This window comes from Corvus hawaiiensis, chromosome 1 (genome assembly GCF_020740725.1).
Source record: "Corvus hawaiiensis isolate bCorHaw1 chromosome 1, bCorHaw1.pri.cur, whole genome shotgun sequence".
Taxonomy (NCBI): Eukaryota; Metazoa; Chordata; class Aves; order Passeriformes; family Corvidae; genus Corvus; species Corvus hawaiiensis.
The window spans coordinates 95,775,540-95,801,783 of NC_063213.1; the positions used below are offsets into that span (position 1 = coordinate 95,775,540).

Below are 26,244 nucleotides of genomic sequence, written 5' to 3' on the forward strand. Positions count from 1 at the left end.
CCCGGTGCTTCGGGAGGGTCCGTGAGAGTCACAGCGGTCTCGTCCCGCTCCCGTTGGCCCGTTGCTCCCAGGGATGGCGCTCCAGCGGTGCCGCCCGCAGTGGCACCGGTGAACCGGCTCCGGCGGTCCCGCCACTCCCCCGTGGGTACCACCGGGCACTGCCCGTCCCCGCAGCCACAACACGCCCGTGGAAGGTTTCTCGGCATGTCTTGGCGCTGGGGAAGGAGCCCCGTTCCTGCCGCCGGTACCGCTGGGCGGGGGACTGTTGACGTAATCATGGCCGGTGACATCAGCGGCGGCGGGTCCAGCGCGGGGGGCCAGGGCCGCGGGCGCCACCGGGGGCGGGGCGAGCGTGTCGGAACTACGGCTCCCACAAGGCTGCGCGGCCGCGCCCCACTGGCGGCGGCCAATGGGCGCGCGGCGGGCGCTCAGGCAACGCACACGTGACGGCGGCGGCGGCCAATGGGAGGCGGCGGCGGCCGTAGCCCGATGGGCCGGGGAGGCCGCGCTCCGCGAACAAAAGGCGGTGGCGGCGACGCGAGTGGGGCCGGAGCGGCAGCGGATCGGGGTAGAGCGGCCGAGCGGGGCCCAGGTGAGTGCCGGGGCGGCTGCGCCGCTGCGGCGGGGCCCACCAGCCCCGGAGAATGGCTGCGGCTCTGCCCGGCACATGGCGGGGCCTCGCGCCGCCGCTTTGCTGGCGCTGCCGCGGCGCCCACGCGCCTTGCGCGGGAGTGGGGGTGGTCGACGGGCCGGGAGCCGCGCTGATCCTGGCCGGCCCCGGCCCCGATAGTTCGCGGTAGGGCGGGCGATCTCCGGGAGCGGCCCGCAGCCCGCGGGAGCGCCGCGGGCTCGCTCAAGTAGCGGATGTGCGGCGGGAGCGGGGGCCGGCCGACCCGGTACGGTCCGGAGTAGAGCCCCTCGCTCCCACCGGCACGGCCGCCCCTGACCTTGCGGGCGCCGCCGCCGCCGCCGCTCCGCCGGAGTCTCCTCGCAGCGGTGCTGACGCCCGCTAGTGTCCCGGTGGCCGGGGCGGCTCTGGGGTACGGGCAGTGTGCGGTGAGCACAGCGCAGAGATTACCGAGGGGCTGGGAAAGGGCTCCGGCTTTACGCGTTTTTCGCCCCTGGTCCAACGGGGCCTTGGTCAAAGCACTTGCGTTCCCTGCCGTAAGGAAAATCCTTTCGTGGCCATCCTGGAGGAGCAGCCCGGCGTCGGGATCTCGCTGTGGCCGTACGAGCAGCAGCGTGCACAGCCCGTGTGTCGCTCCCTTCCCGGGACAGCTGGCTGTGTTCCAGCTCTCCTGTTTGCTGCCTGCAAACACCTCCTGTTTGTCTTGCTGCTTTCGAAATTCTCACCCTGCTATACAGACTCTCCCTTCTCTCGGTTGAACACTCTGTTGTCTGCAGTAGTGTCTAAAGGCTGGAAACTGAGGTGCACCCTGACTATCCTGTTTGTACTCTTTCTGATCCCTAACTGGGTTTGGAGCTCAGAGTATCAGCTCTGTGGTGCCAAACCCTGTTGGGTTTCCTGCATGTGAGACTTTGCAGCTCTCTCTGGGTATCAGGGCTCTTCCCACTGTTCTAGCACTGCCTGAAGTGGTTCCTAAGCAAGGACAGCCACAGTTGGAAGTCCTGCCCAGCCACGATGGCCAGGGAGCCTGTTACTGCTGTACACTGGGCAAGTGCTTTAAGGAGTAAGCTTGTTAAGGAGCCCCAAGGCTGTAGAAGAAGATGATCTTTAATGACAGAACTCCCAAATTCCCCCCTTGTGGCACTGGGTGCCCGCCAGCTGTGGGGAGCCTGTCTGCTGCTCTCAGTTACCCACATGTAACCAGTCCGTGCTCCTCCCTGGCTGCGTGCTTTTCTCAGAGATTCCATGTGTGCAGGGAGCCTCCCCCAGAGCTGGGCATGCAGCACCTCCTTGCATCACCCCGCACAGCGTTTCCCAACCACAGGTGCGGGACCATGACCTCCCGTTGGCCACGGCACTGAGCCCTCACCATCCTCTGATGAAATGCACGCGTTTGCCAGGTGGGAGCTGATGTAACTTTTCATGCTGCTGTGGGCTGAAAATACTGGCTGGGCTTGAACTATGTTAATAAATGACCCGGGATGGAGGGGGGAGGCTGCTTTACGGTGTGGGTTTGTTGACACAGTTCTTGAGAGAGTGGGTGTCAAGCTTTCACTGGGGAGGGAGTCCTTTCCTCCTTGCAGAAACATCGTTCAGGTGAGATTGGAGGACGGTACCAATCCAGATCTCAGAGAATTCCATGTGTGAGCAGCATATTCTGTGTGAACACAGACTGGTGAAGCCGAGTTACATCTTTTCTTCTGGTCTGAAGAAAAACAAACTAAATCAATGTCTGCCATGCTTTCTCTCCCCTTGCAGAACAGACTCTGTCACTCTGAACAGTACCACATCATTGATCTCTTGGGAGTCAGGGAGACTTTACCTGGGTTCTGTGTCAGGAATGCCTCCCTTTTTCTCCATCCGTGTTTCTTTTGGATTTATTACATGCCCTCTTCAGCTGGTTGCTGATATATTGGGGCAGGTGTAGCAGTTGTGTCACAGCAAACACAACATCCAGCTCGAGGAGTCTTGCCTGCCTTACCACCATCCCACTGATTTTCTCTGTCAATACACTCAGGGAACTTTCCCCAAGCATCAACTTCTTTGCATATATTTGACAGGTGATGTTTTGAGGGAATACGTGTTGCTGAACTCCCAAAAATATGATCTAATCCATGTGTCTTACTTGCTCTGGACTTGCTAGCAAAGGCTGGAATCCAGCTCTTTTTGAATCGGTGGGTATGGATGGTGAGAGAAAGGTCAATGAGGTGTTGCAGGGAAGCTGTTTGTGTTGGAGCCTTAGTAAACGAACACAAATCATTCATGGAAATCTGTGGCACTTGTGCTGCTGACATGAATCTGCCCTTGTCTGTGGTGGGTGCAAGGTCTGGGACCTGAAGTGCTGAGAAAATTGCAGGTCAGTCTTGGCTAATGAATGCTGAACAGAGCAACAGAAAAGAACGTTGTTATCCTACAGCTTGTGTTTTGGGCAGAGAAAGGGATTTTTTTTCTTGGGTTTTTCTTCAGAGGTGCAGCCATTGCTCTCCCCAGCACTGGTCAGCACTGCAGGTGCTAAACATGGCTGAAAATAAGATTATTCTGACAGATAAGAGTTTGAACCTGGCTCATTCCTGGGAAACTGGGGAGATTCGGTTCCTCTGCCTCTGTAGTGACATGAGTCTGTCCCCCTGCCTGGTGTTTGCAGAACAGATGCAGCGAGTTAATGGACCTGCTTTGATCCTGTCTCCCTGATTGTCAAGGGACCTGCACGAGCACACACAGCCAGGAATTGCTGATGCCCTATGGATTATTTTCCTGCTGATCTCTTAGCTGAACAGTTCAGCAGACTGAAGCAATTGCTTTGTGCTCTCTGTCCCATGAGGAACGGTGGAAAAACTGAGTGAGGGGTGTGATTAAAGACTTGCTAATGTTTAGGAAATGTGAAACTCGGGCAGATAAGGTCAGAACAGCCTCATTCCTGCTGTTCTGTTGCCATGACACAAGGATGTTATTTTTCATCTACTGCTATTGTAAGAATTCTGTAATTTCCTTTCTTTACCCCAGTAGTGTTACTTCAAAAATGAGGTGATGAAGTTGTGAGGGAAACCAGAGGAGCAGTGGAATGGAGCAGCATAAAAATGACCAGAAATGGTTCTGAGAGAGGAACAGCTCCTCTTTCTGTCCCTCAGATTTAAGGAATCCCATGTATGTCACTTGTTCCCACTGAGGTTTTTTAAGGACTAGACTTAATAAGACCTGAGGGACACCCTGGGTCCAGTTTCCTGCAATTGCAGGAGATTCGTTGGCATAACCAGCATCAGCCTAAGTGGTTTAATTTTTAAATGTGGACTGAAGTTCTGCAGTGCTGTTCCGGGGCTCTGTGGCACCCTGGAGAAATGACAAATACTTGGGTTTTTAAAAGAAATATGTTTGCCATTTTCTTTTACCCATCTGCTTGTGCTGCAGTGAAATGTGACCCTGTTTCTCCGGGACAGGCCCTGAGCAGATTGTGGAGTTGATGAATTTCGAAGGGGTTTGAAGCAGGAGTATTACAGCTTCCTCCCAGGCAGAACAAATTGTGGCTGCAGGTACTGCAGGAGCAGGGTTTGCTCTCAGAAATAGCTCTGCTTAAAGTACAAATTCCAATGGAAAGTTTTGGGCTCTGCAGTACAGATGACTTGTGTGTGTGCAGCTCTGAGGCCGGGCAGCAGCGTGGTGCCTGTGGGAGCATGTCTGTGTGTGCCTGTAGGATCAGGCCGGGGTGTTGGTTTGGGGTTTGGTCTCCTCTGGCTGCTCACAAGAGTTTCCCTCTTCTCGGGCCACCTTGGCTTTGGCACTGGGCTAACAAACCGACAGGGGATGTTTCAGTAGAGGTGTTAGGATCAAGTGTTTCTAGTGACAGGAGTGGGGGTTGATTCTGATGAAAGATGGAGTGCTGCAGAAACATCGTCTGATCCCGTTTTGAAATGGGATTAAATTGGGAGCTGCGCTGCAATCGTGTTCAGGTTCTACATCAGAACTCTTTGAAAGCAGGCCTGCTGTTCTTTGTCTTTTTGCCCCTTCTGTAGCTTTGCCTTTGTGATTTTTAACCCTGGAATTGCATTTGAAAGTATGTCAGTGGCAAAGTTGACTGCTGGTCCTTAAGCTTAGTTACCAGCTTTCAGTAATAGCTGAAATTAACTCAGTCTGACCTATTTGGTTCTGGAAGCTCAGGGAATGTAACCTGCCTCTGACTAACTTTTTCCTGGTCTAGGGAGAAAGTTTTTTATTTCTAGTTATGGCTAGTTAATCACTGGCTGTACTGTGTTTGCTTATAGGATGAATAGCCCAGCTGATTACTGATGGTTATTACCCAGAGGGCAGCTTAAGAAATAACTGGAGTTCATAAACTGTTTCCCTCTGCGGGTCTGACGTGGGGTATCTGTTCTGTGAGGGCAGGTAGTCTTACTGAGCTGCTCTAGTACTTGGCTGTCCAGGTGCTCAGAGGGCATCTGAGCTCCTCTTTTCTGTGTTGGTGCAGTTCTGCTTTGCAGCTCTCCCAGAATCCATCCTAAGCGTGCTTTTGTTTCCTGCCACACTGGCTGTGCTTGGGGAACAGTGACATGACCCCAGCTACTCAAAATGCAGGAGGAGCTGCTGCTTGAGCCTCCCTGTCAGCAGTCTGACCCCCCAGACGTACCAAACCTGCTGGCTGATCACAGCACTCAGTTCTGATGTGTGACACATGCAGACAGGATCACTGGGATGAAGTATTCTTTTAAATAAGTGTTTATGACAGCTAAAAATAAATGCATCTTAGACACCTATGACTTTGTTGCTGCATATCAAAAAGAATAGTTATACCCTTGAGGTCAGAAATCATTTGCTTACATCAGTTTGGAATATACTCGAAAAGAGAAGAAAACCATCCATAGGAAAGGGACTGAATTAGGAATTTTTCTTAAAAAAAAACCAACCCAAACCAAAACAAACAGTCTAACCTTAATCTTTGTTGTCTTGAGCATGTTATTCTGTCAGGTGTGAAGCTCTTTCCGAGAAACCTGGTTCTGAAACAAGAGAAAACAATGTTGTAACCTATTCAGGTTTTGGTAATCCTGGCAATGTTTTCCTTTCCCTTTAGACAAGGGATGGGCATTGCTGATGTGTCTGCTGTCAGGCTAGGCTGGGAATACATGATGCCTTAGAGGAATGGGTGCAAGGGAGGGGTTCCCTCCCTGGAACTGCACCAGGAGAGGTGGTAGGTGTGTTACACAGACCCCCCCAGCAGCAAACCCGGGGTGCTGCAACGTTGGAGAGAGCTGGGCACTGCCCTGGACATGAGGGGATGCTCCAAGCTGTGGATTTAGGAAAGGTTTGGTGGCTGGGACAAGCTGCAGGGACTCTGCCTTTCCCTGCAGACAAGGCTGGATGAAAAGAGTGTTTGTGACAGGGGAATGGGGTAGAAGTTTTAGTAACATGAATAGTTCTTGCTTATCAGGGGAGTTTTATGATCTTATGCGTAACAGGGAGACTTTGGTTTGCTTTGGGTTTGTGTTGAGCTGAGTGATGTGGAGTTCTTGGCCAGAACAGGTCTCTGTTCCTGATGGATTTGTGGTTTTTTTCCCCATCCAGACTAGGTAGCCATGTCAGCCAAAGCCATCTCTGAGCAGACGGGGAAGGAGTTCTTGTACAAGTACATCTGCACGTCCTCTGCCATCCAGAACCGCTTCAAGTATGCCCGGGTCACCCCAGCCACGGACTGGGCACGGCTCACACAGGACCACCCATGGCTCCTGAGCGAGGTAAGGACAGGGACAGCAGGACCTGCCTTCCTGGAGCACCTGAGCACTGCTCCAGATCCTTCCCAAAGGACTGGTTGCTACTGTTGCTCTGCCACAGTCATTCCCAACCCTGATGAAGAAACAAACCTTTCTTCAAGGCTCAGTATTACCTGGGGGGCCGATTATTCCTTTAAGACTGTGAAATACACGAGCAGAGATAACTGTGAAAAAGTTGCTCATAACTGCACAGAAGGTAAAGGAGGCTGGTTCAGACAGAAATGTCAGTCCCTGTTTTCAAAGTCTTGCTCTCTGAAATCAGGGAGTGCTCTCTCCGTGTCTGGCTTTTATGTCCAGTAAGGACACTGCTTAGTTTTCTTGAATCCAAGCAAAAGGTCAGGGAGAACTTCCTTTTTTTAATTATTCAGTGCAAAATCTTTTCTCTTTGTGTCTCATATCCTCATACTTTCTGTAGAGAAAACATACCCAGAGCTCTTTTTATTAGCTGTCTAAGCTGGCTCCTTTCCAGTGGTTAATTATATTAAGTCATTGGCTGGAGAACATGAATGTCTCATAGTCCTTGACTGACTGACTGATAGAAGCCTGCACTAATTAAATGTTCCATGCTCAAGTGCCTGAGTGAACTGCAGGAAGAGATCAGCAGTGCTTCTAAAAGCCTTGCAGGAAGCCAAAAGGGAGCAAGGATGCTCTTGAGCCTTTAAGGCAGGTTCTGTAAGGCTGGAAAGGGCTTCAGGATCCAGCAGCAAGACCATCGTGAGAGATTGGTTACGTGAAAAGGGACATATAGATTCGGGATATACAGATTCTTTGCAGCTTACTGATCTGAGAAGCTGGCTACGTGAGAATGGGCACATAGACCCTTGCAGCTAGCTGAGCAAGGTCTCATAAGACAATGCACCACACATCCTGTGTAACAACTGAAGTTACAGAATATTACATGTATCTTGCTCAGTAACTGAACCACCATTGAGTGGCAAAAGACCATGCTCAGTGTCCTGTACTGCAACACGATGTGTTCTGGCTCTTAAGTTGCTGGAGTTCCAGGACATATCAGCAGTACAGGAGAATGACACCCAGTTATAGTTTGGTTTTTTAAAAAGATATTTGCAAGCTAGAGATGTGTGTAACCCAGGAGCAGCTTTCTGTGGGTATCAGTTGGCTGAAATGTGCATGACCCTGGCCCTAGCCAGTCTCATAAGCAAAGTGTAGTGACAGCAGGAGTTGTTAGGGGTTTTTTTTGTGAGCAACTGACTGTGTCTGCCATGACTTTTATTGAGTTTTTTCATCAAAAAAAGCCAGAACAAACTGTCGGCTCAGTCTCTGATGTCTGCTCACAGCTGAGCAGAAACAAGGCAGCTTTTCTCAAAGTACAGCATAAAAAAACCTGAACCTGCAGGCATGTTGTACCAGGAGCTGGATTTGCTAAGATTAAAGGAATTTTGCAAGGACATGTGCTGTGCAGAGCTGATTTAGGTTTTTACTTCACTATCTGCAGAGAACCACTTGACCAAAGTCACTTTCTAATGCTACTTCCTTTAAATCTCTTACCCAACCTTTGTAGCGTTTAGTGGTGAAGCCAGATCAGCTCATCAAGAGACGTGGGAAGCTTGGACTGGTTGGGATTAATCTCACTCTGGATCAGGTGAAGGCTTGGCTCAAGCAGCGCCTGGGCCAGGAAACCACGGTGAGTGCTTCCCTTTTGTTCCCAGGACAGTATAAAAGTTGTCATAAACTGGTCCTCTACTGCAGCCACCCCGTGTGTTTTGGCTGATGATTGAGTGTTACTTCAGGTCCTTATTTTAACTCAGCGCTGCCCTGTAATATTTATTTTCCTGGGAATGACAGTGCAATGCTAATGATAATGAAGTGCCTGCCATCCCTGCTGCCGTGTGTTGGGAGCTGATGGAGTTGTGCTGCCTCAAGGAATTTATGCCTTTGGCCCTGCTGGGATTGATTTGCCGCTGGCTCCAGCTCCGAGCTGGTGTGGTTGCCTGAAGGATTGGGAAACAGCAGGAACTGCGTCTTGAGTGCTCCCCACTGGGAAAATGATGGGTGTGGAAATTACTCCTTTACCACAATACAACAACCATATCTAAAGCAAGGACTGGGCCACAGGCTTGGGACCACTGGTGTCCGGAGGAGCAGGGGGTATCCCCCAATGTTTCTTGAGCCTGGAAACGTGGATTTGGATAACAGGAAAGTGCCTACACTGAACAGTTCCTGGACCCATAATAAGAGGCTAAAGGATTCTCTTGCTCTTCTGTGCTCCCTGATACCATTTCAGGGTGAGCAGTACTCTGATGCCTCTGCTCCTGCCACTAGCTCAGGAGTTCCTCACTTCTGAATTTTCCACTACTCCAAGAGCAGCTCAAGCCCTTGTGTCTCACTGTGCTGAGCAGGGCCCAGTGACAGTGCTGTCTCTGGGACAGGAGAGGAGAGCAGCTGTCCTGGTGTAATTCTGATACCCCTCTGTCCTGTTAGGAGATGGGGAAGGTGACTGACTCCTGTAACCAGATATCCTGGGGTGACAGTGCTGAATGCAGTGCTGGAGAGGGAGGAGTGGCTCCTCAGGAGGCACAGTAGAGAGGGAGCAATTTTAGAGCAGTGCTGATTAATTCTCAAAGCTTTCCTTATGCTGTCACAAATGTGCTGGACAAATGGTTATGGGTGTTTACCTTGTTTTCTGTCCCCAGATTGCTAATGCGAAGGGAATCCTAAAGAACTTTCTGATTGAACCCTTCGTCCCTCACAAACAGGTTAGTACACCATTAAAGTGGGCTTTTAAATCTCTCTGGACTTGCATGCTTAGCTGGATTGGCACAGTGGAGAAAGCAGGAGTTTGGGAATGTGCTGTTGAGCTGAGAGTGTTGGTGCACACCCTGGGCAGCGTTAGGGCCACTTCAGCACTGCTGCTCCTTGGGAAGCTTGATGGTGGCCTCAGCTGCCCCAGTCCCAGCATTGGCACGAGAACCTCTCCAGGGTCTTCTCTGGGTGTCACTGCTTAATGCTTGTCCCTGCTCTGTGGCACAGGAGGAAGAGTTCTACGTATGCATATACGCTGCCCGTGAGGGAGACTACGTGCTCTTCCACCATGAAGGGGGTGTGGATGTGGGAGATGTGGATGCCAAAGCTCAGAAGCTGCTCGTGGCAGTGGATGAGAAGCTCAGTGAATCGGATGTGAAGAAGCATCTCCTGCAGCATGCACCAGCTGACAAGAAGGAGTAAGTAGAGATGCAGTTCTGGGAAGGACCAGCCGTGCAGTAGCTGCTCTCTTTATCTCAGTGCCACATCCATCTGTTTTGTTCACCCTGAAGCTCACTCTCCTGCCCTTCTTGCTGCTCTCCAGAATATGCCATGCATCCTGAATCCAAGCTCTCTGACTTATCTGAGCTGCCTGTAAAACCCAAAAATAAGGTTTCCTCGTGCTGAGCCTTTACTTGGCAGCAGCACTTGTCAGCCTGCTCAGGTCTCAACCTGAGACTGGAGACATGTACTGAATTCTGATCCTTTGTGCCAGCATAGAAGTTTCTTTTGTTCTGTGAAATGGTGACGAGATGTGAATCTGACTGCTAATTCAGAACTTCCCTCTCTCTTGCTCTGGCCTGGTCTCCAAAGTTATTCTCCTGTTCTTTCTCCTGCAGGCTTATCTGTAGATCTCAAGGCTTCTGCATCTCCCTCAATTAGATGCCCATACCTAGTTATCCTAATATGAGTCATGATTTTTCCAAACATAGCGTAATCCTTGCTGACATTGTGCAGTACTGAAGGGCTGAAGGAGCCTGTCACTCCATCAGTTCACTGCAGCCTCCTCCCCAGCACAGCTAACGAAGCTCAGATCTGACAAAGATGGGTTTCAGCAGGGAGGCAATGATGCGCTTCTGTCTTGTGGGGAGATAAATCAGACTGCACAGCTCTGACAGTTGTGAGCAACTGTGTCCTCAGCAGAGTTTGGTGGAGGGTAATTAAAATGAGTCATGAAGGTCTTCCTTCCCTTGAGTCATCCATCACCGGGGCTCCATCCAGAGAAGATGAATGAGAATGAAAGAAATTGATGCCAAGTAGATTTGCAGATTGCCACTAATACCAACGAACAGAGCAGGCTGTACTTGGATTTGGCTGCTTTCATTAACTTGTGTTACTTTCTTTTTCTTTTTTTTTTTTTTACAGCATCTTGGCCAGCTTCATCTGTGGCCTGTTCAACCTTTATGAAGATCTGTATTTTACGTACCTTGAGATCAATCCATTAGGTAATGGATATTTTTGGGAGCAGAACTTTCTGTTCTGAAATACTGGAATGTGTTCTTGATCCTTCTCTGGATTCTGTAATTCACAACAGCACTAGGTGCCATGTGCAGAAGTACGGAAGTGGCAGTGATATGTCTTCGAGCTGCTCATTCAGTGAATTAAAAATGAGGAAATGAAAAATTCCCTTGAAAGGAATGTTAAGGCAGAACTGAAGAATGTAAAAATATCATTGTTAGAACAAAACAGCCCCTGAGACAGAGTCTGGACCATGGCCACAATTACTGGATAATTCCTCAGGGAATTTGCTGGAGCTGGTAGATATAGCCCAGTGCCAGGGGAAACAGCAGTCACCCAGCTTTTGCAATGATCTCTGTGTGGAGATCACACGTTGGAGTAAATCTGTGTCTCTGTACAAGCCAGAGCTAATTGTGATGTTTTTCATTGCAGTGGTGACTAAGGATGGTGTTTACATCCTTGATTTGGCTGCGAAGATTGACGCGACGGCTGACTACATCTGCAAAGTGAAGTGGGGGGATGTGGAGTTCCCCCCTCCTTTTGGCAGGGAAGCTTACCCTGAGGCAAGTGACAGATGGAATTCCTTCATTGTGTCCTGAATTCATCATTGCTTGTATGCCTGTGGCATTACGGTTTCCAGTGGTTTTGTTGCTGTGTCACCTTGGCAGTGCTGTCCATGATAACCTGTGCACAGGTAGCTGTGGTCCTAGGACTGCTCAGAATCACACTCTGAACTGGGTTTGCTTTCCAGCTCTGTTTGGTCAGTTCTTTAATTCAGAATTGACTTTTTTTAATGGAGGCTGGTATTTAACTTTCCTCAGCTGTGTGCCAGAGCTCTGTACCCATGCAGAGCTTCCTTCTGTGGTTTCTTGCCCATGTTGCTCCCCTCAGCATCACTATTTTTCTGTTGGAGCAGTGGTTACTGGGAGCCCTGTGGGAGCTGATGCTCCCTCAGTGTTTCAGTGACAGTTCTGAGAGCAGAGCAGCAGCTGTGTGCAAATGCTGCATCCAAGTGTGAATCCAGAGAAAATAATCACCATCTCTGAAACTTTTAAGTAAGAAGTTGTTAATACACCCGTTTTTCCAAAAAGCGAGGACAAGATGAGGCCTGCAGGCAGCACTTTGTTTGTCTAGCAGTGCCTCTTCCCTCTCCAAATTCCCTGGGTCTGTACTGCTGCATGCACAAGCACTGCTCCATATATGGGTCCCAGCAGCTTCAGAGGCTGTTGGAAGTACAGTTCTCTCCTTAATTATTCTGTTACTTATTTCAGGGGTCTGTTCTTTTCCCTCTAAAAAGATTTCTGTCCTGACTTTTTCATTTTAATAATTATAATTATGCTTCAGTTGGAAGGTTTTTTGTACTGTGGCCAGGAAATCCATTTAGCTGTTCTTTTCCATGTAGCTTGCTGGATGCCAACACTCAACTCAATTTGCTCTTAAAAGGATTAGTTCAGGTTTTGTCTCTGAATCATCCATCTCCAAGTCCCTGGGAAGGTTGTTATGGCAGAGTCTTTGCTGGGAATGTTAATGAACACTGATGAAGTGCTGCTCAGCAGCCTGGCACACTGGGCTGCAGGAGCACCACGTTGAGCCAAATTACAGGTCTCAGTGATTATGTTCCTGGCTGCAGCACAGCCAGAGTGGTCACCGTGGGTGAGATGATTTTTAGATTTCCTCAGGTCTTAGATAAGGCCAGAACAGACTTTGCAGTTCTGTTCAGATTTTATGACTGTCTTGTGATGGAGGGATGGACGCACAGGACCTCTGTCCCTGGTAAATGCTGTGTCTGTAGCTCTGCTGTCCCTCTGCTGTAGCTGATGAGATGTGATTGCTCTGAGTGTCCAAATGCACCCAGCACTATGAACCCTCAGGATGGAAAAGGCAGGTGCAGGAGGAAGCTGAGGTTGTGCTGCTCTCTCTGCAGGAAGCCTACATTGCTGACCTGGATGCCAAGAGTGGGGCCAGCCTGAAGCTTACGATCCTGAACCCCAAAGGCAGGATCTGGACCATGGTGGCTGGTGGTGGTGCTTCAGTGGTGTACAGGTAATGGAAGCAAGGTTTCCAGAGGGGGAGGATTTAGAGAGCTGGGAGAGCATAATTGCTGCAGCCTCTGGAAAGTAAGCTCTTCTAAAGCCATTTTTCCCATACTGTGACTGCGATCTCTTCAGAATGAAGATGCTGTGCAGATTTCTCACCAGGCTGTGGAACATAGTGTCCCGTAGGGACTTTAATTTTGGGAAGGTTAGGGTTAGATACAGTTTCTTGCAGAGATACAGTTCCTTTCTGACTTCTGAAGAAACAAGCTGGCTGGAGGCTGTTGAGGGTAATATGATTGTTGTGGTGGTCACTGAGTTTGTGTCTGGGGGGCATGACAAGATTAATAGTCACTGGTACCAAGAGGAGAGCAGCTTTGTTTTCAGTAGACAGCACTGTCCCTCTCTTCCCCAGGGATTTGGAATACTTTAGGACCTTTATAGTGACTCAAATTATAGCTAATCTCTTAAATAGGTAATTTTTTTTGTTACAGTGACACCATTTGTGACCTGGGGGGTGTGAATGAACTGGCGAACTACGGGGAATATTCAGGGGCCCCGAGCGAGCAGCAGACCTACGACTACGCTAAAACCATCCTCTCCCTCATGACCCGAGAGAAGCACCCAGAAGGTGAGGGAGACGCTGCAATTCCAAAGCTGTGAAGCTGTGTCTGGCAGAAAAACCTGGACAGATCTGGGCTGTTACTCTGCTTAGCTCTCCCTGGCAGAGCTTTCAATGTACTGCTGCCTTCTGAAGGAACCTCTGTCAGCTCTTGCTTCAGAGAGAGGACTTGTGGTTTTCTGTGGGGCCTGAGAGATCCTTAGCAAACATTCTTGCTTGGTACAAAGCTCTTATCTTCCAGGCTCTACTAAATAGAACTGCTTTAGGGGTTTTTTTCTACTAAACACAACTGGCTACTCTGCAGCTTTGTTTCACTTTGTCCTTAACTGCTTCATAATCTTGGAGTACTCTGCTCTTGAAATGGTTTTATTTACCTGTATTTTTTCCCACAGGAAAGATCCTGATTATTGGAGGCAGCATTGCAAACTTCACCAATGTAGCAGCCACCTTTAAAGTAAGTGACCAGTCACAAACATCAGCAAACACCCAGTTGTCAGCCCCAGACCTTTCTTCCCACTTCCATGTTTGGCTGAGGCTCATAGCCCATCTCTTCCAGGAGTTCCTGAGATGATGGGACAGGGTAAATGTCTGGCTGCCTGGGTCACCTGTCCTGTGTGTTTCTTTTAGGGCATTGTGAGAGCAATTAAGGATTACCAAGGCCCTCTGAAGGAGCATGAGGTGAGGATCTTTGTACGAAGAGGAGGCCCAAACTACCAGGAAGGGTTACGTGTCATGGGAGAAGTTGGTAAGGACCAAGCTTTTCCTTAAGTCTTGTTCTTGCGTCTGGTTTCTTCCACTTGCTTTCTGCTGAGCTTTCTCAAGGTTAAATGCTTCACTTTGGCAGAGCTTCCCCCTGAGGAAGCTGACTGCTCTTGTGTACATCCACAGGGAAGACCACGGGGATCCCCATCCATGTCTTTGGCACGGAGACCCACATGACTGCGATCGTGGGCATGGCGCTGGGCCACCGGCCGATCCCCAACCAGCCGCCCGCCGCAGCCCACACCGCCAACTTCCTCCTCAACGCCAGCGGCAGCCCCTCGGTGAGTTCCTTCCCCACTGTGGAAAGGGACATGGGTGAAGAGCCTCATGAAGGCAGCAGCCTCTGTCCAGACAGGCTGGAAATGGATTTTGGCCACTAGGGTTTGTAGGAAGCTTTAGGAAAACCAGCGTGACTCTACCTGTGCAGTTTATCAGGAGAGGCTGCGCCAATGCCCATCTCACTTGTGCGGAAAATGTGGCCTCTCAAAGCTGACAATGTGACTGTTGAACCCACTGGGTCATTCAGTTTTCTGTCACTTGACTGAAACTGTCCTATCTGAAAACTCATCTTCTTTGTAGTAGACCAGTGTAGCCAAAGTGAGGCCGTCTCCTCCTCTCTGCTCCAGGCCATACCTGGAGCACTGTCCCTCACTGACTTGGCTTCTGAATCTTTCAGACTCCAGCACCGAGCAGAACTGCCTCTTTCTCCGAGTCCAAACCAGATGGTATTGCTCCAGCTAAGAAGGCAAAACCAACAGCACCTCTTGGTAAGTCCAGCCCTGGGAATGCTGCTGGCAATGCTCTGCTGTTCCCAAAGGCAGGATGGGGATGAGACAAATGCATTTTTTTCTAGATATAAAGGGAAGCAGTTTTGTGGTATCTGCCTATCTTTGAGTGTAGTTAAGTGTTTTAGCAGCTCACTTGTGCTATGAGCTCATACACACGGAGTCAGAGTTGCTCCAAGCTGGGATATTCAGAAACAGCACATCAAGAGGAAGTACAGTGAGAGGGCTCCAGTCTGCTTGTTTTTAACAAGAACAAACCCAAAAGCCCTGAGTGCTGTGGAGAGGAGGGCTGCTGCAGCACCTCCCTGGGTGCCTGGCCAGTGGGCTGGTAGCAGCCAGCTCTGTCATATTGTTGCATGAGTGATTCTCTCTTTAACAGATTCAGTTCCAGCCTCGAAACCTGGTTCAGGTAGGACCCGTGTGACCAGCTGAATGTGCCTGGCCTCGCTGGCAGCTGACTTTTTTAGTTCTTGGTTTTGTTGCTGTTTTTTCTCTCCAAAAGTTTGCTGTGTTGTCTGGTCCTTCCCTCCTGCCCAGCATATTTAGCTGTCACCATGTGAACTTCTCATCTGGTTTTTCAAGTGCAGATCACATATGTCTTTGCAAAAATACTTCCTATTTCTGGGGGAGAGAGGGCCAGGTCTCAAACAAACTGTTTTTTCTTCCCTTCCTCCCCACAACCATCACAGAGAAGAACAGCCTGAGGCACCTGGTGAAAAGCTCTGTTCCCTTTGCCTTCCAAAAGGAGGAGTCACTCATTGTGATCAATAACTGGTATCTTATTTCAAAGGGAAACAAAGTAGTTCAGGGGCCCTGGTTATCAGGTTTGGGAATACAGAAAGTCACATATGAACTAAATGTTGCCTTATCAGTCCAGCAAACTATTAAAGCTTGTGCTCAGTGTGATGCCTTAAGAGGCCTCCTAGAAACAGAGACTGGACAGGAGTAAGGGAGTAAAAGTTGGTATTTATTTGAAAGGCCTTCAAAGGTACACCCTGGGGAGCCAGAGGCTACGGCCGAGATGGACCCCAAGGTGGATGACAGGTTACGAGTTCTTCACACTTTTATACGTTTGGTTCATTTGCATATCAGGGTTAGTTCTCCAATTAAAGCTTCAGTTTAATGATGTAATTTCCCCTCCACTTGCCCCCCTTACAGGCTCTTTGGTTTATACTTTTTGGGCCTAGGACAGTCTGGGTGTCCTTGAAGAGCAGGCCCGGAGAGGCTTTGTTATGTCTACCTAGCAGAAGAGAGCAGAAATTAACAGGTTACAAGAAACTTCACAGTTACACACTAAGCAGTACAGAATTTGAAAAATATGGAAGTTAAAACCTAAGGCATCAAGTGAAGTTACTCTGTTGGGACTTAAAGACTCTGTTGGGCTCTGTGCCGGGTGAGAATAAACTGCTGAACTTGGGGCAAAGTAGAGCTTCAGGTTACCTCCCTTATCGTGAGGAGGGACAGTAGAAGGGGAATTCTTGGATTATTGCTTGTGTGCTCTCAGACAAGCAGCATTGCCTCTCTGGGTCTGCATTTTGGTGTTCCTGGGAGTACCCATGGTACCCCCTTGCAGGCACCTGCAAGATAAACAGAATTTTCAGGGTAAGCAGTTCTCTAATGACAAGTTATGTTGCAGTGAATCTGAACTGTGAATGTGTAGGGCTGGAGGGCAAGGACTGATTTTTTGTTGAAGCCAGAGGAACAATGGTCCTGTTTAATCCCTAGTGCTATTTACCTTTGATGCAAATCCAGAAAGAACTCAGCAGTAGCCCAAGTTTGACCAGCTCTGAGTTTTTACAAGTTTTAAAATTAATTCTGCCTGGAGTCAGAAGGAGAGACTCAGTGTTGTGCTGTGACAAGTGGTGTAAATAGACTTTAAGCCAACAGTCCATCTTCACTGGCTGAACTTTTGTTTTTCCTGTGACTCTGTCCCCTGAAGCTGAGTTTTGGGCCATATATAAATTCTTGGAGTCATCAAGTTTGTGTTGGATTCTGATCATTAAAAAAAAAAGGGGGAAAGAAAACCTTAGTATGTTGAGCTCCTTTACTTCCTTTGTTCCCACCATTTCCTGCCTTTTTTTTTTTTTTTTTTTAATTTCCTGTCATTCTACTGTGGTGCCCTGACCAACTTCTCAAGGTTTGCCCAGACTGTGGGCTACATGCAAATAAATAAAGGAAATTCTAAGTTCTCTTCAGCTTTGCATAAGAAAACTGGGAGGAAGATGGAAGGTCCATGAGAGGAAAGGGAGAGGCAGTTTTCACTTCTCTCTTCTCCTATATCAGTCTCCCTCCTATGATTTGCTTGCCCATTTTGTGAACCCCAAAACCTGGCTGTTGTGTTCAGAATCCAGGGAAGGGGTTGCTGTTTCATCTACAGTTTCTTCCTTAATTTGGACAGTGTGACTACTCCATCCTGCAAACTGCAGTTCATCTCTTCGGTTCAGTTTGGGGGTGGGGGGAATGCACTCATCCAGGAGCCTTTCAGCAGGCATTTGGCAAAGTTGCAGTTTGTGTCTTGCTCGGGTGTACAGTTTGAACATGGTTTGGTATTTTTCCCCTCTCCGAGCAGGTAAAGCCACAACACTGTTCAGCCGCCACACCAAAGCGATTGTGTGGGGGATGCAGACCCGGGCTGTCCAAGGAATGCTGGACTTTGATTACATTTGCTCCCGGGATGAGCCCTCAGTGGCTGCCATGGTTTATCCGTTCACGTAAGTAGCCTGTGACTGCGTCGCTTTTCCATTTCCCTCCAACTCTTCTGTGACCTTCCTCCTCTCTGAGTCTCTGCGGTTCTTTAGTGGAGCTCTGCCCTGGTCGCCATCCCTGCTCCATCCTGAGAACACCTTCTCCTCTGCTCCCTTCCACCCCTGGGTTGGCTTTGTAGGCTGCTCTGTTTCCTTCAGTCACTGATTTTGGGCTGCGCTGTTGAAACAGCTTAATGTTCACTGCAGAACTGAAGTTCCACTTCATGCGCTTTTAACAGATGTCCAAATTCTGTTCTTCACTCAGTGAGTAAGGCAGGTGTGACTACCTGGGCTTCTTCCCAGCCCCCAGCAAAGGCAGGCAGGCTGTGTAAGGCTCCTTCCACTCATCTGCTGTTGTCTGTGTGCTTGTCTGAGACACCTTAATTTGTGCCTGCAGCAGCAGGAATTACCCCTCCAAATATTATCCAGAATCGTAGCAGCTCTGCTGACAGACTAAAGCAGGTATGTAGCCAAACAAAATTTAAAAAAAAAAAAATCTTGTTCATATTCTCTCCAATAGCAGTGGTCACTTAGCAGGCAGGAAGCCTGTGGATCCTTCAGTTGGATAGAGAGTTCCCTTGCGGTGTTCACCCTCTTTTAGTCATCCCTACAGGGATGAGAGGGGCTCTTGGGGTGTGCATGAGCTGTTTTATTGTACCCCCTCAGTGTGGGGGGGTCTCCCTGTGGGACAGGGCGAGTAGGGAGAAGGGAAACAGTAGCTGTCACTTCCAGTACAGTGAGGTGGGAGCCCAGAGCCAGGCAGGAGCCTTGGTTCATTCCTGTGGTATTTACAGACATCCTGGAGAGCTGATGTCTAATCAACCTCTGTCCTGCAGAGAACTTCTCTTGACAATTATTCTGCAGCTCTGATGGTAATTGCAGCTCTGTAATAACTTCTCAGCAAGTGCAAACCTTGGAGTACTGAGTGCAGGCACAGCTATGTCTGTAGGTGAGTGGCAGCCCCTGGCAGTGCTGCAGTTGATTAAGGAAGAAAAAGCGATAGGGATTAAAGTTTAAGGCTACCTGTAATTATCTGATTCTACTTGACCTTTTGGAGGGAGCCAGGCTGGCAAAACCTGGAATGTTCTGTCGCGAAGGTACTGGTATGGGAGCGCAGCCAGTATCCACACGCTTAAATAACTGCCCAGTCAGACTTCACTGCAGTTCCAGTCAGAGCATCTACTGTCTATGAAATACCTACAGTGAAACTTTCCCCTCCAGTGTCTGTGGGATGGGCAGAGTCCCACTGTAGCAGGATTGGGAAGCTGACTGGCCCTCCCATTGCTGTCCTGGCTGTTCACCACAGATACCAGTTTCCTGTTCCCCCAGTCCAGTGTTAGCACCAGCCCAGTGACGCAGCTTTGCACGCCTCTCATTCATTACTCTTTCTGTGCCTCATTCTGTCTTCCAGCTTGGAGTAGAGTTAAGGCTCTGGTAACTTCACTGTGGGAGAGCTTATACATCTTGCTGGATGCCTCTGTCCCCATTAGCCCGTCTCCTTCCATATGCTGCTCTGTCCTATTCTCTGAAGAACCTTCTGCTGTCATATGGTCCCTCCCCACACACGCTCACGTGCTTGTGAGTGTCTCAGTCAGTCTCGGGGGCTGAGAATGGGGTTTGTAAACTCCTCTGTCTGCATGCACTGTGTCCCTTTGCCTTTCCAGCAGCCTTAAGGTCAGGGCTTTCCCATCTTCTCTTCCATAGTGGTGACCACAGGCAGAAGTTCTACTGGGGCCACAAAGAAATCCTGATCCCAGTCTACAAGAACATGGCAGATGCCATGAGGAAGCACCCAGAGGTGGACGTTCTCATCAACTTTGCGTCTCTGCGCTCTGCCTATGACAGCACTGTGGAAACCATGAATTATCCCCAGGTGAGCACAGGATCCAGAAGAAGCCCAAGAGAAGAAGGAAGACCCTGTCAGCAGGGTACCAGTCTTTCTTAAACCATGATGGCATTAGCAAATTGTGTTGGTCTTCCGACTTAGTAGATAATCCCCAATTCTAACCCCTCACAAACTGTGAGGAGGATACTGGGGGTCCCTGGCAAATCCTAATGCTGCAATTTAAGAGGAACTTGGTGCTTCTTGGTTAGCAGTAGCTACTTCAGGCTGATCAAAATACAGTGCTGATCTGATGTGCAAGGGGGAGAAAATTCCCTGACCGGAGCATTGAGACTGTTGTGAAGATCATGGCAGCTGCAGATTTGTGCATTGGGCCTTCGTGGATGAGAGTGCACAGAGTGACCTCCCAAGTATGACCTCTCAGGGGCCTGACAAGGGGCAGCTCCTGGGGGTACCAATGGTTTTCTTCCTCTTGCTGCAGATCCGCACCATTGCCATTATTGCCGAGGGCATTCCAGAGGCCCTGACGCGCAAACTGATCAAGGCAGCTGATAAAAAGGGAGTCACCATCATTGGGCCTGCAACTGTAAGTACTGATGGCCGTCTTCTCCTGTCTTTCTTAACCTTCAGATCAGCTTCCTCCGATGGATGAAGTATCCTACAATGCACTCTGTCTTCAGTCACAGGAAGTGCATGTTAGTCTCTCAATGTCTTTGCTGTCCTCCCTTGTCTGTACAAGGCTGCCTTATACAAGCATTTCTCAGTTTCATGATTTTAAAAGGCTTTCCACCTTTCTCTAATTCCTTTGTAGGTTGGTGGGATCAAGCCGGGTTGCTTTAAAATAGGCAACACAGGAGGCATGCTGGATAACATCTTGGCATCGAAGCTGTACCGTCCTGGCAGCGTGGCCTATGTGTCCCGCTCTGGAGGGATGTCCAATGAGCTCAACAACATCATCTCCCGAACCACCGATGGGGTCTATGAGGGGGTGGCCATCGGAGGAGACAGGTACGAGTTGGCACCTTCTGCAGACACTGGTTTTCAAGAAGAATTGTTGGTAATTTGGAGAAAGAAGGGGCAGGCTGGGTGTTAGTTTTTCTTTCAGAAAAGTATGAAATAAAACCATTTCCCCTGTATTGCACACAGATATCCTGGTTCAACTTTTATGGATCATGTCCTGCGTTATCAGGATACTGCAGGAGTGAAGATGATTGTAGTACTGGGGGAGGTGAGTGAGACCACTTCACTACTTGAGAAATACCTATGTGTGGTTTTTGTTTTGGAAGCAACTGACCTGGCTGCAAGGATGCTAAATAGCAGCTACTTCTACTCTTCCTGAATAATCCAAATTTTATTTCTTGCTGCTTTCATCAAAAGAAATTGAATGTATTCCACAGGCAAGCACAGTCTTCCCTACTTAAAAAAAAAAAAAAGTCAGGAGCCTTTGTTCTGAGACTTCAGCCATTATTCAGTGAAAAAGGAAAAAAAATCCCAGCAATGCTTCTGTGTGTGTCTCAGAGCTGGTTTTATCAAAAGTGCAGTTTGGAACCATCTCTCTCTCTCCCTGCAGATTGGAGGCACAGAAGAGTACAAGATCTGCAGGGGCATTAAAGAAGGCCGGATCACCAAGCCAGTGGTGTGCTGGTGCATTGGTACCTGTGCCACCATGTTCTCCTCAGAGGTATGTGCAAATATGGGCGCAGATGCACAAAATAAGGATATATCCACAACAGGAAGAAAAACACAACTTTTCTCGTTGTACCTAAACCTTCCAGAACTGGCAGTAGTAACTTTAATGTGCAAAAGTTCATAAATATAAACGATAAAGGTATCTTGTGCTTCTGTAGTTCTGTCATGGGAAATTTCCAGGGGATTCTGCTTACTTGTGAAGGGAGCCTAAAGATCCCAGGAAAAGCAACAAATTCCAATAGCTGCCTGTTTCTGGAGAGAGAATGGCAAAGATCTATGTTAAGCAGTTCTGAAGTGGGGCAGTTTAGGGAGGCAAAACATGAATGGATGAGCCTGGAGTGATTCCAGGTCAGAACATCCCTGTGATTGCCCTGCTGCCTCTGACTGTAACCAGGAGTTTTGGCAGCCCAGAGGATGCAGATGTGGAAGCCACTGGTGTTCCCAGTCAGGGCTTTATTCTGTTCCACTCTCTGCAGGAGTAACAGCCCATATTCCTTACTGCTCTCTCTTCTCCTGTTTGTAGGTGCAGTTTGGCCATGCAGGAGCTTGTGCCAACCAAGCCTCCGAAACTGCTGTAGCAAAGAATCAAGCCTTGAAGGAAGCTGGAGTGTTTGTTCCCCGGAGTTTCGATGAGCTGGGAGAGGTCATTCAGTAAGTCACACTCACAGGGCACCTTCAGCAGGGAACAAAAGCTGTCAGGGCACTGATTCTGGCCTGGTAGGGAATATATTTCTGCTTAAGGAAAGCAACTTCTACTCATTGTGGGGTTTTAAGGTCTGGGTTAGATCACCTCTCTTGGATTTCTTAGAAGGACCAAAGTTACTGAATAGATTCTTTCCCTAGGTCTGTGTACCAGGATCTTGTGGCCAAAAGAGTGATTGAACCAGCTGAGGAAGTGCCTCCTCCAACTGTGCCAATGGATTACTCATGGGCAAGGGTGAGCTGTGCTGGTTTACCTGCTTTTGGGTTCCTTGGAACCAGACAGGGCATTTGCTGTGATTCTGGATGCCACATTGGGGTTATACCTTGGGCTTTGTAGTGTTACTTGTGAGCTGCTGCCTGTGCTGATTCTGGGCTGTGGAAGGTGCTCCAAGGGCAAGCCTGAGGTGTTGCTGTTTGCCCACTTTGCCCTGTGCTGCCTCTTTCTGCTGGTGTGGGTTGTTTAACATCCTGTCTTTATGCTGCAATTTCAGGAGCTGGGACTGATTCGCAAACCAGCTTCCTTCATGACCAGCATCTGTGACGAGCGAGGACAGGAGCTGATCTATGCTGGGATGCCCATCACTGAGGTCTTCAAAGAGGAGATGGGAATTGGAGGGGTTCTAGGCCTGCTCTGGTTTCAGAGGAGGTGAGGCAGCTCTTGTGAAAGCTCACACGCTTTTCACAAAATGTTCAGCAAAGCTTTTGGCAGCGGGATTATCCCCATGGAGTTTGTGAATAAGATTCTTTGGAGTTCTTCTTGTTTATTAATAGACTTTTAAGCAAAAAAAGTAACTCCAGGATTCCTTTGTGAAGGTAGATTCACTGGAATGCCATCTCTGTATTCCTTCCATGACACCACATCAGCATTTTGGGCTGCATACAGTGTGTTTTAGTTTCGGGATGTAGTTTCCCATGAGTCTTGCGGTGCATTGAGGGAATTCCTGTATTGTAGGCCTGATGCACACTCTCTACTTGTGTCACCTCAACTGTGGAGAGACAAGGGACTTTACAAACATTTGCATTTGTGTTCTGTCCCTGACTGATGTGGTGTCTGTGCCCAGGTTACCCAGGTACGCCTGCCAGTTCATCGAGATGTGCCTGATGGTGACAGCAGACCATGGGCCGGCCGTGTCTGGCGCCCACAACACCATCGTCTGTGCCAGGGCTGGCAAAGATCTGGTCTCAAGCCTCACTTCAGGCCTTCTTACTATTGTGAGTACCTGACATCCAGGAGGTTTAGATTTGTTACTATTACTCTTCTAGGTTTTATTACTATTAATTTTTGGATTGGCTGCAGAGTCACAGGCTGGTGGTGTCTGTCCACTCACACCTTGAATTTCAACTCTAACAGTTCAGTGCTCTGTTTCAAATCTGGTCCATTTTTTCAGTAAGCCAGACTAGTTTGTATCCTGAGTCTAGAAATATTTTGTAGCAGCCAAATTGCTGTCAGTGTTGACTCTGACAGCAGGTTGCCTGAACTCTGACAAGTGTTAGTAAAACAGACTTTGGATTGCATTTTCCCTGAACCTGAACAGTTCAGGTTGCCTGAACTCTGACAAGTGTTAGTAAAACAGACTTTGGATTGCATTTTCCCCCATGTTGTCTCTAGCAGAGATGCACTGACTCCAAATTGGCACTCGTGTGAGAGATAAGCAGATGCTTTCTCTCAGGTGCCTGCCCAACTCTAATGTCATGAATGCCACAGGGACCTAGAGAGTGGATGGGGGAGATAATCTTGGGTTTGTATCTTAATTGTGGAGTCCTTTGCTGTAATTGCCTTTGTGTCCTGCACCCAGGGTGACCGGTTTGGGGGAGCACTGGATGCCGCGGCCAAAATGTTCAGCAAAGCTTTTGACAGCGGGATTATCCCCATGGAGTTTGTGAATAAGATGAAGAAAGAAGGGAAGCTGATCATGGGCATTGGACACCGAGTGAAATCAGTAAGAAAACTGCATTAGGACAAACTGGAGGGATTTTTAGGGAAGGGTGGGGGAGAGCAAAAACAAAGGAAAGAAAGTTGGCAAGTTTCAGAGGCAGCTAGTGACCAAATTTTCCCAAATCTGCAGAATATCTGTAAGAGGCAACATCACTGACTGTAATGTGCTCTGAACTTGCAGATAAACAACCCTGACATGAGAGTTCAGATTCTCAAGGACTACGTGAAGCAGCACTTCCCAGCCACTCCGCTGCTGGACTACGCACTTGAAGTAGAAAAAATCACAACTTCCAAGGTGAAAGGCCCAGTATTGAACTGCTCTGGGCACTGGTTTTCATGGGAAGGAAAGTGACTGGGGCTCAGCTCTATTTTCAGTGCAGTGCTTCATAAATTGTTGCTGGGGATTGTGTCTGGGGTAGAGTTGAGGCCGAGTACAGCAGCAGTTTGGAAAGGCTGAAGACATTTGGCTACCAGGAAAATGCTGAACAAGCCAAACCATCATCTGTGTGGCCACTGTCCACACTGGCACTGCTGGGTGTAAATCTGAGGCTTTGGCACATGCACTGGCCCATGCCAGGGAGCCTCATGGGGGTTGACCCGAGGGACCTCTCAATGGGAATGCTGGAAAACCAGCCCCAAATAAGTGTGGCTCTTGCTCAGGCTGCTGAGCAGCCTCTCTGTCGCTGGGCTGGTGTGTCCCCAGCTACAGGCAGCCCTCAAGTCACCTTTAGAGTGGAAGGTGCCAGGTGAACACCATTTGCACTGTTGACATCCTTATTGGGGTGTGTTTTATTTCAGAAACCAAACCTTATCCTGAATGTAGATGGCTTTATTGGAGTGGCCTTTGTTGACGTGCTCAGGAATTGTGGCTCTTTCACACGGTGAGTGTTGGGGCTGCTGTTCTTGGATCATGCTGCCATGAAGCTGCACTGCCAGCTCCTGGGGGTCAGAATTCCAGGATACTGGGAAGGAAACATAGCCTGGCTTGGCTTTTGGGAGCAGAAAGCTGTCATGGGAATTTGTGTGGCTTCTGGCACTAGAGCAAGTGCCAGCTTGTCTGAGATTGATTCCTTAAATAGATGATTACCAGGAACTGTTTATTTTCCTTTCTTTTGTAGGGAAGAAGCAGATGAATATATTGATATAGGAGCTCTCAATGGCATTTTTGTACTGGGCAGGAGTATGGGATTCATTGGTGAGTTTGCCGCGTCCTCCCTGCCCTTTCCTTCCTCCTGGGGCTGCCCTGCCCCAGGAACACCAGACAAACCTGAAACCCAGGGGCATTCAATGCACTCCAGAACTCCAACTCAAGGCAAAGACTAAGAGGAGGGATGGGAATTTTGTAACACAAACCACTCCCATTTCAGGACACTACCTGGACCAGAAGAGATTGAAGCAGGGTCTGTACCGTCACCCCTGGGATGACATATCCTATGTCCTACCGGAGCACATGACCATGTGAGAGGCTGGTGTTGCCTTGGAATGCACGAGGACAGAAGCCTGTCCAGGGGTCAGCCACGGTGGGACTGTGATGTATAAAGACCGTCATTGGGACAGAGATGTTGAGCTGCCTGGTCAAACTGTGCAAAGTGACTGTTTTATAAGGATAGAAACTTACTCTAATAAAACCAAAACTTGTGCTATTCCCTCTGTTACCTGCTGTATTTAATACTGTCTCTCACCTTTTTTTTTTTTTTTTTTCCCCTGTTCTCATTTTGTTTCCAGAAGAGATTTAGGGTTTGGGGGGTAGAGTTTGGCTCATAGGTACGCCTTACTGAACATAACTCTGGTACCAAGCTGTACCTTTCCCATGAGGGGAACGTGCCTGTCATTCCCATAAGCCATGACTTTGGATTTTTTTGTTGTTGGTTGTTTTTCAATTTGTTTATCATGTTCTTATCCTTGGTCTGACTGTACCTGAACCCTGGGACCACTGCTGATGTATAACCAATGTTACTCAAGCTGGTGTAGTAATTTAAAGTGTAAAGTTGTAACATACTGCTGTGAAAACTGTGAAATCCCTGTACTCAAGTGTCTGTATTTATGCAAAAATTTCCTTTACTCTGACTGCTGCTCTGTGCACTGTCACTCATGTTATCTGAAAAAATATCTCAGTAATAATTTCAGTGTCCTCCTTGTCTGTGTATTGTAACCAAACTCAAATAAATACACATTACTAATTTATTCTTTTTCTATGTGTGGCTTCTGCAGGTTGGTTCTAAATAGTGTCTAAGGGCATGTGTAACAAGCTCTCATTTGGCAAAATAACAAGCCTCAAAGCAATTACTCCTCAGGGTCTGTTACAGGTGACTTAAACGGGGAGAAATAAAAATCAAACTGCATACAGACTTCACCTTGCCTGTTTCAGTGTAGGTCGAAATGATAAAATTTAGCAAAGTAGGAAATAAACAGAAGGACATAAACTAGCTATAATGGCTATAGCATTACACCAGAGTTAGGGAACTGCACTCTGTGTATAGCAAACATGAAAAAACCGACTACAGCTCCCTTCATTGTAATTAA

The 26,244-nt window shown here is 48.6% G+C and overlaps 1 protein-coding gene across 3 annotated transcripts; it reads left to right on the top strand.

Moving 5' to 3' along the window:
• The first annotated feature begins 471 nt into the window (after positions 1 to 471).
• On the top strand, positions 472 to 25,905 carry ACLY (ATP citrate lyase). Of its 3 annotated transcripts, none has more exons than XM_048317023.1 (29): positions 472 to 592; positions 6,179 to 6,348; positions 7,907 to 8,029; positions 9,039 to 9,101; positions 9,376 to 9,566; positions 10,513 to 10,592; positions 11,038 to 11,168; positions 12,530 to 12,648; positions 13,133 to 13,269; positions 13,653 to 13,714; positions 13,888 to 14,005; positions 14,149 to 14,303; positions 14,699 to 14,789; positions 15,187 to 15,216; positions 17,377 to 17,518; positions 19,256 to 19,424; positions 19,876 to 19,980; positions 20,206 to 20,402; positions 20,541 to 20,622; positions 20,965 to 21,075; positions 21,607 to 21,734; positions 21,927 to 22,020; positions 22,277 to 22,431; positions 22,847 to 22,997; positions 23,582 to 23,725; positions 23,903 to 24,016; positions 24,520 to 24,602; positions 24,840 to 24,916; positions 25,089 to 25,905. In XM_048317023.1, exons 2-29 carry the CDS (start codon positions 6,190 to 6,192, stop codon positions 25,181 to 25,183), a joined length of 3,306 nt encoding a protein of 1,101 aa, XP_048172980.1. In that variant the 5' UTR covers positions 472 to 592; positions 6,179 to 6,189; the 3' UTR covers positions 25,184 to 25,905. The 3 variants fall into 3 exon arrangements, with proteins under 3 accessions (XP_048172980.1, XP_048172990.1, XP_048172993.1); XM_048317033.1 differs by having other exon boundaries at positions 6,184 to 6,348; XM_048317036.1 differs by lacking the exon at positions 15,187 to 15,216.
• The last annotated feature ends 339 nt before the right edge of the window (positions 25,906 to 26,244 follow it).